General features: G+C 34.8%; 1 protein-coding gene across 4 annotated transcripts in view; it reads left to right on the plus strand.

Moving 5' to 3' along the window:
- Window positions 1-13,110, plus strand: part of NCKAP1 (NCK associated protein 1) — a 103,354-nt gene that overhangs the window by 70,903 nt on the left and 19,341 nt on the right. For all 4 annotated transcript variants that reach the window (XM_072811172.1, XM_072811171.1, XM_072811168.1 and 1 more), the window contains 3 exons: window positions 1,917-2,135; window positions 2,313-2,443; window positions 2,718-2,815. In XM_072811172.1, coding sequence (XP_072667273.1) covers window positions 1,917-2,135; window positions 2,313-2,443; window positions 2,718-2,815 — 448 coding nt within the window. The remainder of the gene's footprint in view (window positions 1-1,916; window positions 2,136-2,312; window positions 2,444-2,717; window positions 2,816-13,110) is intronic.

The following is a 13,110-nucleotide window of genomic DNA, read 5'->3' on the forward strand; positions in this document are numbered from 1 at the left end:
CAAGTCGGGTCATGAAATCAATGTAGAAGGTTGTAGTAAACATTTAAAAAAAGAAAGAAGAGGCAGGGAAGGAAAAGAAACAAGAATAGAAAAAATCATCCACTGCATGTAGTAAGTATAAATACTGCTTCATGAAATTTTTCACTTATATGTATATATGTACCCAGTCATGATGCCACATACATATCTTATAAGTCGGTCACAGTCAAATGTTTGAAACCATCAGGACTAGATGATATCTTGTTTTTTTCTGAGTTCACATGTATGCTCTTAGGTCAGTAGAATTCTAGACTCTTGAGGCACCCCTAATTAGAGTTCTATAAGTCTTATATATGTTTCTTGAAGTCATATTGCATGTGATATCAGAAACCTTTCAGTTTTATAAATGTTGCTTCAGCTTTTTTCTAAAGTTACACATGTATTTATTCAAGAAAATATTGATTGATTTGAGAAGTTTTTCTTTGAACATCAATTTATAAAACAAAATTTAGCTGAAGATTTTTCAGTTTTGTGGTCGTTAACAAGTAGTATTTATACCATGTGCTTGACATTGTGTTAGGTCCTGTAAGTAGTAATGAAATAGTATAAAGCTTAGAGCTATAGTTTGTGAGAAGGCTACAACAATTAGAGAACAAAATAGGAGAATATGTAAGTGGGTACTAAATTGTGTGTTAAGTCATCAGTTGCCTAGTGAGATGTTAAACAAAGACTGTCTTTTGCTATCCTTTAGTAAGGCAGGCATTCTGACAGTGAAACCTAGAATAGTTTTTAAACCAAAGGGACATTATGCACTCTGGTATTTATTATTCTCAACTCGGTGGGAATGAGAGGATGGTGGGTGGAAGATAGGGTTGACTTTACACCCCCCTTGTTTTCCTTCTGTAAGTAGTCTGGTCTGTTAATCCATAGAGAAACAGATGTTCTTTTGACAAAACATCTACTTAGTTATCAGAATCAAAGCAAGGCTGTAAACTTGTTTACCTGGGAAAGATTTTCATGCCAAAACAATAGGTTGCATTAGTTTGTTGATTTTTGCTGATCACTTGAGTACAGTCTTGGAACTTGAGGGGTTATATGCAAGGATAGCAGTTATTGCCTTGAGTTGATCTTCTGGGGTTTGTTTCTATTGATGGAATTTGATGTTGTCTTTAAGGATTTATCCTTACAAACACAAGTTTAAGATCTTTACAGATCCAAAGCTCAGAGTTTTAAAGATGGTAAGATGGGGTGGCCAACATAGGAAAAGAACAGGTAGGAAAGTATTTTCAAAATTTGTGTTTCCTTTCAGGCTTATAGTTCATTGGGGTATAAATATAACAGAACTGTGTTTTGTGTGCTGCAAATGATTAAAAAACAACATGGGAGGTTTTTTGTTGCCTTGTTTGACTGTTGTGCATTTTGTTGAGTGGCAGCACTGTCAGGCAGATGTGGACTCAAACCCTAGACCCCCTACTTCCAAACAAAGTGACCTTATTCAGTTTACTTGAGTTCTGAGCCTTAGGTAGTGGTGGTGGTGGTGTTTAAATCTGTGAAATGGTGGTGATAATAACTACATAGTAGAGTTATTAAATATGAGAATGATCGGTATAAAGCTTACTGGTGTGTTAGAGTGCCAGATAAATTTGAGCTGTGGATTAAATAATCCATTGTACTTGCTATAGACAGTGTATCTTGTTAAGGAATTTTTTTAAGCCCTCTTTATCCTTAAATCATTTTTAATATTGATGTCCTTAGAATTTTTAAAATCATATTTCTACTTTATTGTAGCTTTTAGGTGTTCATTTTTTTTGGAGATAATGATAGTAATTTCATGGCTTTGTAACAAATTGTCTTTAAAATTAATGTTCTTGCTACCAGTAGGTTAAATGGCCTGCTTAATAAATGGAAAAGTCAGTTCTTTTATTCACCCCCAACAGGTCAATTGTTGGAATGACTATGTATAATCAAGCCACACAGGAAATTGCAAAACCATCAGAGCTTCTAACAAGTGTAAGAGCATATATGACTGTACTACAGTCCATAGAAAACTATGTGCAAATTGACATTACAAGAGTGTTTAACAACGTTCTTCTTCAACAAACACAACATTTAGACAGTCATGGAGAACCAACCATCACAAGTCTATACACAAATTGGTAAGCACATTTAGAAATTTGGAGTGATACAAAGTTTCTTTGTAACGAACTGCTTAGGGAAGTTTTTTTTTATTAATAAGTGCTCATTTTTGTTATCAGTCAACTTATGTAGGAATTTATACCATAATAAGTATTGACTTAATTTCTCCTGATTTTAAATTTACTTTTTCTTCTTAGGTATTTGGAAACTTTGTTAAGACAAGTCAGCAATGGTCACATAGCTTATTTCCCTGCAATGAAAGCGTTTGTGAACTTACCTACAGAAAATGAGTTAACATTCAATGCAGAGGAATACTCTGACATATCAGGTGAATAAAACGGACATGTTCTCTAGAGTGAAGACACCTCGATTCTTTTGGCTTTTGATTGTTATGACTGTTTTCATTTAATTCATTCAGTGCATAATCATACATTATATCTTAGACTTACTTTGCTTTTGTGTTACCTTGTTTATTCTAGAGACTTCTCAGGATTTTTGCATTAATAATTTGCTTCTATAATGAAACATTCCAGTGTGTTAACATTCGTTTTCTGAAAGTGTTTGCTCTGTCAAAGTATAAAATTAATTACATTTCCTTTCAGAAATGAGATCGTTATCAGAGCTCCTAGGCCCATATGGTATGAAGTTCCTAAGTGAGAGCCTTATGTGGCACATTTCATCACAAGTTGCTGAACTTAAGGTAATATAGTCTTTATCGGTTTTAGCTTTGAAATATTAAAACTATTTCCTGCAAAACATTTTAAGAATATGAACAGCAAGCCTAGAATGTTAATTACTTTAACCCAACATGAAAGTTCTCATATATAAATGAAATTATAGAGCTAGCATGGCCTTTTTTTTTTTTTTTTTTTTTTTTAAGATTTTATTTATTTATTCATGAGAGACCCAGAGAGAAAGGCAGAGACACAGGCAGAGGGAGAGGCAGGCTCCATGTAGGGAGCCTGATGCAGGACTCGATCCTGGGACCCTGGGATCACAATCAGAGCCAAAGGCAGACGCTCAGCTACTGAGCCGTCCAGGTGCCCCTAGCATGGCCTTTCAATAGCATTTTCATTTAGTACTCTCTCTTTTACAGAAGAAAAAACTGAGAACCTAGAGAGGTGAAATGACTTGCTAAACTCAGATTTCTTGACCGTTGGTCACGTCTTTATTCTATTGTACCATGGTGTTTCTGTTTAAAGTCATTTATTTAAATTTGTAGTTTGAATGTATTGCTTTCCACAGATTATATTACAAACATTATTAGGCTCACTGGTTTTTGTTTTTTGTTTTTTTTCCCTAAGTAATCTTAATTTCTCTGCCCACTTTGGGACTCAGACTCATGATCCTGAGATCAAGAGTCACATGATCTATCAACTGAACCAGTCAGGCCATCCCTAGGCTCACTTTTCTAAGTAATCTTTTAAATTATCTTATACCCTTTACGCTGGATTAAAAAAAATGTCTTTAGAATGCTTACTTAGCATTTTTAAAAAAGGCTTTGTTTATTTATTCATGAGAGAGATAGAGAGAGGCAGAGACACAGGCAGAGAGAGAAGCAGGCTCTCTCTAATGCAGGACTCGATCCCAGGACCCCGGGGTCACGACCTGAGCTGAAGGCAGACACTCAACCCCTGAGCCACCCAGGTGCTCTGAGCATGCTTAGCATTTTATTAAAGATGTAAAAGAGCTGAAGCAACAGCATTTTAAATGACTTTTTAAAAAAGCCTTTTAGAAATATCCCAGTGTCAAGGTGATTTACTTTGAATGAGTTAGTTTTAGTTTGTAGCTTTCAAGTGTTTGAAAGAATTTGAATTTGAGCCACTAAAACTTTTCAACTTACAAACAAAATAGAAGAGGCATATTTTTAAATGTGCTCTTTTAGGGGCAACTAGTTGGCTCAGTTGCTGGAGTGTGAGACTCTTGAGTTTGAGATTGTAAGCTTGAGCCCCACATTGGGTGTAGAGAAAATAAAATCTTAAAACAAATTGTAGAAAGATATGCCCTTTGTGAAATTTTTTTGGTGGTTACTTGTGCCTTGCATTTTTAATTTCCTAGCAATATAGTATATAGCACTGTTAAGTAGCTTGCATTTTAAATGTAGCACTTAGAGAGGTCTAAATGTGATAATCTTATTTATTGAAAATTGAGCAAATATATGGGATAAGTCAGTTCCGGCAAGGTGAGAAATATTTTACTGAATGAATAAAATAGATGGCAAGAGTCTGTGACTAAAAGGAGAGGTGATATTACCCAGTGTTTAAGAACTCACGCTTTTTTTTTAAGATTTTATTTATTTTATTTTAGAGAGAGAGTGCATGAGTGGGGAGAGGAATGGAGGGAGAAAATCTCAAGCAGACTCCACGCTGAGCATGGAGCCTGATGCAGGGCTCCGTCTCATGACCTTGGGATCATCACCTGAGTGGAAACCAAGAGTTGGACACACAACTGACTAAGCCACTCAGGTGCCCCAAGAACTCAAGCCTTCGAGACTGAAATTATCTTGAATTTCATTCCTCTCACTTAAGAGCTTTGACATTGGGCAAAGTTTAAATTCCTAAACTTTTACTTTGAGAGAAATATATGAGATAATACATATCAGATACTTGGGTTCTGAGACTAGTCCTTGGCCCACAATAAACGTTAAATAAATCTTACTTGGTATTCATCATGTCCATTATCCTCTTACTGTTCTTTTTCAAAAGAGTGTTTTGCAATTTTTGTATAAAAGTTAACTTTTAGATACTTTGTAATATGGGTTTTAAATACATAAGCTGTATACTTGATATAGTTTTGAAGACATAAACATTTGACAATTTTGGTTCTTTACAGGCAGTCTAATTTCTGTTTATTAGACTCATTCACCTCTAAATACATGATCTCTTTTCCATCCTGTTGTTCTTAGGTAACAAATTTCTCAACATACTTTCTTGTGTTCTTTTCAGTAGGAGAGAAAAATTAGGACAAGGTACTCTTTTTTTTTTTTTTTTTTTTTACGACAAGATATTCTTGTTCTTGAATTCTAGAAAAGAATTTTACTTGCACCAGCTATTTTTTATTTCAGACTGAATAATAGGTACTTTTAGAATTCTTAAGTATTTTTAGTGCTTGTTTGCCATTTAATGTGATAGATTGAATATTGTCATGTAGTAGAAGAAATTAGCCTATTTAGATCTCTGTATCCATATCCCATGAGAGTTCAAAGGCATGATGTCCTTAACAGTACTGAAGGCGGCCTGGAATATAGAGCTAGCCTTTCACTTTTCTCACCTTAACTCACCCAGCGTGGTTGGCCTACTTGTTCTTATTTCAAAATACTCTTCACTGAGGTATTGTCTTAGCTTACTTTCTCGTAATATGCATCATGTATTTTTCAAATGTTGCCTTATCAGAATATCCTTTCTTCACCACACTTTGTAAAATAGCAAGCATCACTTTTTATTCTCTTTATTCAGCTTCCTGTGTATCTTACTTGTGACTCTCATGTCAGGTATTTGTTTATGTCCCTGTCACTAGAATAAAGTCTCAGTTATAAACTCTCTTAAAACTTTGGTACTAAATTAATATCCACACATAGAAAGTATGCACTAAATATTTGTTGGGTATAGAAATAAAAATAGGTAGCTATTTTGACTTTTTACTTTTTTCCAGGACTTTTCTAAGCTCCTTAAATAAAACTGGTATTGTTCCTAATATACAAACTAGAAAAATAAAACCAAGAAATATTAAGTACCTTGTCTAGGTTCACATGCTTATTAGAAGTGGTACGACTAAAATTTGAACCTGTCTAGTCAATCTAGACTTAGAGCTTATCCTACTAGTACTGTGCTAGACTGTTCTTAGAAATGAAAGGGATCTAAGCAGTCATCTACCCACGCTTACATGATGCAGGAAAATATACTACATTTTTCCAGGAGGATGGTCTGGTATTTTTGAAAATGAGGCAGTCTTTTTAGTTAACTACATATCTCTGTTGAGTCAGTATCTAAGTAGCGATTTTTGATTGTTTTTTATTCTAACATCAAGAGGTAAAGATTGCCTTTGACAAAATTACGCTTCATATATTTTAAAAACTTTTGTAGTGTATTGCCTTTGTCTTCCGCATGTGAAATATACTGATGCTTAGTCTCCCCTGTACAAATTCTGTTGAAATTGTTTGTCTCATCCTTAGAGAATAGTGCCTTGAATTGAGAATAAACTTTAGTTAGAGATCCGATTAGTGAAGATGCACTTACCTTTTCTGGATACTATGTTTACTAGTACAGGTAAAGATTATGTTGACACTTTCGGTAGCTATACTGTAATATTTTTAAGTTTTTTTTAATGTATTTTTTATTTTGTTTTTAAAGATTTTATTGATTTACTCATGAGAGTAATAGAGGGAGAGAGAGAGGCAGAGACACACACAGGCAGAGGGAGAAGCAGACTCCATGCAGGGAGCCCGACGTGGGACTCGATTCCCCATCTCCAGGATCCGCCCCTGGGCCAAAGGTGGCGCCAAACCGCTGAGCCACTGGGGCTGCCCTATTTTTAAGTTTTTAAGTTCTAGTTGGTGAACATGCAGCGTAATATTAATTTCAAGTGTACAATTTAGTGATTCAGCACTCCCATACAATATTTGGTGCTCTCCACAACCAAAGCACTCCTTAATCCCCCATCACCTATTTAACCCATCCTTCCTCCTCTCCCTTCTGGTAACCCCTAGTGTGTTCTCTATAGTTAGGAGTCTGTTTCTTGGTTTGCCTCTCTCTCTTTTTCCCCATGTTCATCTGTTTTGTTTCTTGAATTCCACATATGAGTGAAATCATATGGTATTTGTCTTTCTCTGACTTATTTCACTTAGCCTAATACTCTATAGCTCCATCCACATCATTGCAAATGGCAAGAATTTGTTCTTTTTTATGGCTGTGATATTCCAGTGTGTGTACACACAGACTACATCTTCTATATCCATTCATCAGTTGATGGATATTTGGGCTGTTTACGTGATTTGGCTATTGTAGAAAATGCTGCTATAAATATTGGTCTGCATGTATCCCTTTGAATTAGTATTTTTGTATTTGTTGGGTAAATATCTAGTAGTGTGATTACTGTATCATAGAGTAGTTCTGTTTTTAGTTTTCTTAAGGAACTTCCATACTGTTTTCTAGAGTGGCTGCCTGCACCAGTTTGCATTCCCAACAACAGTGCAAGAGGGTTCTCCTTTCTCTACATCCTTGCTAACACCTGTTGTTTCTTGTGTTTTTGGTTTTAGTCATCCCAACAGGTATACAGTGAGATTGCATTGTGGTTTTGATTTGCATTCTGATGATAAGTGATGATGAGCATCTTTTATGTGTCTGTTGGCTGTATGTATTTTTTGGAGAAATGTCTGTTGTTCCCATTTTTAATTGGATTATTTTGAGGGGTGTTGGTTTGTGTAAGTTCTTTATGTATTTTAGATATTACTTTATTAGATATGTCATTTGCAAATACCTTCTCCCATTTGGTAGGTTGCCTTTTAGTTTTACTGTATAGAAGCTTTTTATTTTGATATAGTCCCAATGGTGTATGTTTGCTTTTGTTTCTCTTAACTCAGGAGACGTAGCTAGAAAGAACTTGCTACAGCCAATGTTAAAGAGGTGACTGCTTATGTTCTCCTCTAGGATTTTAATTGTTTCATGTTTCATACTTAGGTCTTTAATTCATTTTTTTTTTTAATTTTTTATTTTTTTGTAGTTCTTTAATTCATTTTGAATTTATTTTTGTATATAGTGTACATAGGTTGCAACATTCTTTTGCATGTTGCTGTCCAGTTTTTCCAACACCTTTTGTTGAAGGGACTGTCTTTCCTGCTTTGCAAAAGATTAATTGACCATATGGTTGTGGGTTCATTTCTGGGTTTTCCGTTCTGTTCCATTGATCTGTGTGTCTATTTTTGTGCCAGTACCGTACTGTTTTGATGACCACAGCTCTGTAGTATAACTTGAAGTCTGGAATCGTGATGCCTCCAGCTTTGCTTTTCTTTTTCATGATTGCTTTGGCAATTTGGGATTTTTTGTGGTTCCATATAAATTCTCTAGGATTGTTTATTCTAGTTCTATGAAAAATGCTTTTGGTATTTTGATAGAGATTACATCAAATGTGTGTAGATTGCTTTGTGTGATATAGACATTTTAACAATATTCCTTCAATTCATGAACATGACATGTATTTACATTTTTTTTAAGATTTTATTTATGAGAGAGATAGTGTGTGCTCAGACACACGTGCACATGTGAGCTGGGGAAGGGGCAAAGTCAGAGGGAGAAGGACAGACTCCCTCCTCAGCATGGAGTCCCAACATGGGGCTCCATCCCAGGACCCTGAGATCATGACCCTGAGATCATGACCAAGAGTTGAATGCTTAACTGACTGAGCCACTCAGGCACCCCATCTTCAATTTCTTTTATCAGTGTTTTGTAATTTTCAGAATATAGATCTTTCTCCTCTTTGGTTAGGTTTATTCCTAGGTATCTTACTATTTTTTGTTGCAATTGTAAGTGGGATTGTTTTCTTTCTGCTGCTTCATGATTAGTGTATACAAATGCAGTGGATTTCTCTACATTGATTTTGTATGCTGTGACCTTACTGAATTCTTTTATCAGTTCTAGTAGTGTTTGGTGGAGTCTTTGGGTTTTCTATGTATAGTATCATATCATCTGCAAATGGAGTTTTACTTCTTTCTAACCAATTTGGATGCCTTTTCTTTCTTTTTGTTGTCTGATTGTTGTGGCTAGGATTTCTAGTACTATGTTGAAAAAAAGTGGGAGATTGGACATCCTTATCTTGTACCTGACTTTAATGGGAAAAGCTCTCAGTGTTTCCTCATTGAGTGTCATGTTCACTGTGGGCTTTTCATATATGACCTTTATTATGTTGAGGTATGTTCCTACTTTGTTGAGGGCTTTTATCAAGAATGAATGTTATACTTTGTCAAATACTTTTCCTGTATCTGTTGAAATGATCACATAATTTTTATCCTTTTCCTTATTGATGTAATGTATTACGTGGATTGATTTGCAAATATTGATTCACCTTTGCATATTGGGCATAAATCCCACCTGATCGTAGTGATTGATTTTTTGTAAAGTGTTGTTGGATTCTCTTGGCTGGTATTTTGTTGAGAATTTTTTCATCTGTGTTCATCAAAGATTTTGGCCTGTAGTTCTCTTTTTTTGTGGAGTCTTTATCTGGTTTTGTTATCGGGGTAATGCTGGCCTTGTAGAATGAGTTTGGAAGTTTTCCTTCCCTGTCTGTTTTTTGGAATAGTTTGAGAAGAATAGCTATTAACTCTTCTTTAAATATTTGGTAGAATTTGCCTGTGAAGCCGTTTGGTCCTTGACTTTTCATTTGTTGGGAGATTTTTTTATTACTGATGCAGTTTCTTTGCAGGTTATCAGTATGTTCAAGTTTCCTATTCCTGTTTCAGTTTTGGTAGTTTATAGGTTTCTAAGAGTTTATTCATTTCTTCCAGGTTGTTCAAATTGTTGGCATGTAGTTTTTCATAGATTTTAGCATTTGGGAAATCCATGTGATTTTTTTACTTGAGTTTTCATTTTATCTTCATAGAAACTTGCATATTTTATTAATGACAAGAAGTTGTAGTTACAGGAAGACTTTTTAAAAACCATGATTATATTTTGGTATTTAGGGACTTCCTGTTTTTACCTTTTTACTTCTGAAGTAGTAAATCCTGATTTAAATATTTTCAAAAGGCTCCTTCATGTAGGCAGCCATAAATATGAAAGCTTTACATTTCTAGCATTGTGCCTTTACCTTTAAGTTTCTTCAAAACAAAGCTAGTCCTAATGATTCAATTTTCTGGAATTGCACAGTGCTTTACAGCCATTTTCTTACAGATCCTTTTTTAACAACCCCAAGATGTAATCCAGTTTTATCTGGATTCAACTACTTGTATATTATTAAGAACTGGAGAAGATGTTATTTATGACTTTGTTTTCTTAGCCTCTGAATGCTGAGGCATACTTCCATGTATATTCTTGTATCTTATAATGTAAGAAATCTTATCATAATACATTGGTGTATCGCATAGACAAGTTCAATGTGTTGTGTACTATTCTGTCCCATTGAGATAAATCTTTGAAAGTATTCAGTCTCTCAGTGATGATTCTACTTGTTTTACATTTTTAAATGTCGTATAAAGTTACTTTCCTTAGAAGGACCTAATTTATGAAAACACAGAAACAAAATAGTATACAAATATTTGCTTCAAGTATTGATAGGCTAGGTTATTTAGACCATCTTTTCTCCTAAAGACAACTTAAAAAGTTGGAGAGAGATATAAAGATTCTTCTTTTAAAGAAGCGAAAAAGGTGTAGGCCAAAATTAGGAGAATGTGGGAACTCAGAGACATAAGGCTAGCACTGGAAGCTACCCTTGACCTGAGGACATTTGCTTATCTAGAAGCAATATTTGTGAGAGTAATACGTAGGTTTTGTGGCCTTGTGTACTGGTGGGGTTCTGTAGTAAAAAAGCCTGCTAAAGTGGAGAGTGGAAAATCTGCTTAAATTCCTCTCGACCTTCTTTACACATATACCCCCAAAGGGTTGTATCTGCAGGGTAATCATGAACTGGAAATGATTTGCCCCTGCCCAGGATCTCCAGCCGTTATGGTGTTGCTTTTTTTGACCAAGGAATCTGTTTTCTGAAACTTGGATTAAGGTGGTCCTAGATTAGTATTGCCTCAAAGGGCTTGACAAAAGCTAACAAATACTCTTTGGAGGAAGGTATCTTCATCATAGGTTTCAAATGATTCCTACAGTCCTTTTTCAAAAACAGTAACCTCCAGCTAGAGAGTAGAAGTCTGTTGGAGATCATTGGAATGTGGAGGTAGGAGTTTTTATACATCTGTCTGGCTGTCTCGGGTCATTTTCTGCCCCTTCTCTTCCTCCTGTCAACTTTTGCTCCTGATTTTAGAGTTGTCGTAAATGGCATCACTTCTTAAGATGGTGAGAGGTGTGTGACAACCTCCCATTTAGACATGTAATAACTGTCTTGTTTTCATCTTCCAGTCTTTCTGTGCCACTGCCTACAACTTTTACATCCTACTTGGGTCCTAAAGGCATGTATCAGCTTGCCTTCTCTACCGTATCTCCCCTGCAGGAATTTGCTGGGTCACATTTCTCCCCTCTACTTATTCTTTGGTCCAGTTTCCATCTTCTAGAAGTTTGTTGACTTCTCTCATTTGATCTTGTTTCCTGTAATGTTTTCTTATTTATTGTGGATTTATTCTTTTTCATTCTTTTCCTTTCACTTTAGTGAATTTCTGGAAGAGTTTTAGAGTGTAAAACACTCGACATTTAACCAGCACTTCCGCATAGTTTATAAACTTAATTTGAGCATAGGAAAAATTTCTGAAAATGGATCAAAAGATAGGGATGTCTAAATATTTTCTAATATTGCCAAGTATCCCTCTGAAGAGATTGTAACTCACACTCTTCACATTAGAACATGAGGATGCCTCTAATAGCATTTTATCCTTTTTTTTTTTTAGTAGGTTCCATACCTTATATGGGGTTTGAAATCAAACACTGAGCTTGAGCCTCATACTATATTGACTGAGCCAGCCCCGCATTTTTATCTTTTTAAAATTAGTATATAAAGGGACATCTGGTTGGTTTATTTGGAAGAGCATGCAGCTCTTGATCTCAAGAGTTGTGAGTCTGAGCTCCACATTGGGTGTAGAGATTTCTAAAAATAAATAAACAATTAAATTGGTATATAAAATGTTTTGGAGAGAATTATAATTCTTTTAAGATAATTTCTATAACTTCTTAGCTTTTATTTTTCTGTTTTTATTTTTCACGTTTAATCTAACTTGACATCAACTAAATATGTGGTCACATATTTTCTTTTATCTTAAAGATGACCTTCATTGTTTCAAAGAGTAAGTTTATGTGTCAGAAAAAAGGAGAACTTCTTTATATTTAATGGTTGTGAATAAATCATGTGTCAGACATAGTCAACACTGTGCATGCATATTCATGGTAAAATGTGTTCGTTGCTCTTTGGAGAAGAAAACAGCCAGTCTTCTTTCCTACTAAAATTCTTGAAGTGTTTCATTTGGTGGTGTGCCCATTGAGTCAGTGTCTCCTTCTAATCCTGCCAAAAGAATCGTTTTTTGGCATTTTACAGATCAGTTCTTCTAGTTCTTCATAGAAGACTTTTTTTTTTCAAATGAAGTAGGAAATTTAAATATGAGTTATGCCAAGAATTTAACACTTTCTTATTAACTGAAAACCAAATTTATTTTTAGTACTGTTGATATATTTCACTTGATTTGTATTCACTAGTATTACTTCCAGCTTAGGGTCTATTTGCCAGTGATACTAATCAATGGCCTAAAATATTTAGAGAGCTCTGTTTCAGGATGCAGTTGAGGGAGGAAAAAAATGTTTTTTAATATGTAAACTATTTTTTAAGTGGAGATATCATTAACTTTTTTTTTTAAGGAATAATGTACAAACAAATATTTTAGGGTAATTTGTAAAAAGTATGATCCTCAGATCAGTGGCAGCAGCCTTACCTCAGAACTTAACAATGCACAACTTTTGGTTCTGCCTCAGACTTGCTAAATCAAAATCTGTGGGACCAGAACCCAGCAATGTGTGTTCTAATTAATAAGTCCTCCAGATTGTTCATACACTAAAAATTGGGAACCATTTCTTTAGGGATTAAGAGCATGGATTTTTAAATCAGAAATACCTGAATTCAAATTCCAAAACTCACTGTTTTAATATCTCTACAACTTTGGACTAGTTACCTCATTTCTCTAAGCCTTCATTTAGTTTCCTCAGTTGTAAAACTGGAATAACACCTCTTTTGTGTAGACCAGATAAATGGTTTTGTTTGTAAATTGGTTGGTACAGAGCTAAAAGGTGATCACAGTAGCTTTAACATTAAATATACACTACAATTTATTGATTCTAAAACATAGTTATTACATATTAATGT

This window comes from Canis lupus, chromosome 34 (genome assembly GCF_048164855.1).
Source record: "Canis lupus baileyi chromosome 34, mCanLup2.hap1, whole genome shotgun sequence".
Lineage (NCBI taxonomy): Eukaryota > Metazoa > Chordata > Mammalia > Carnivora > Canidae > Canis > Canis lupus.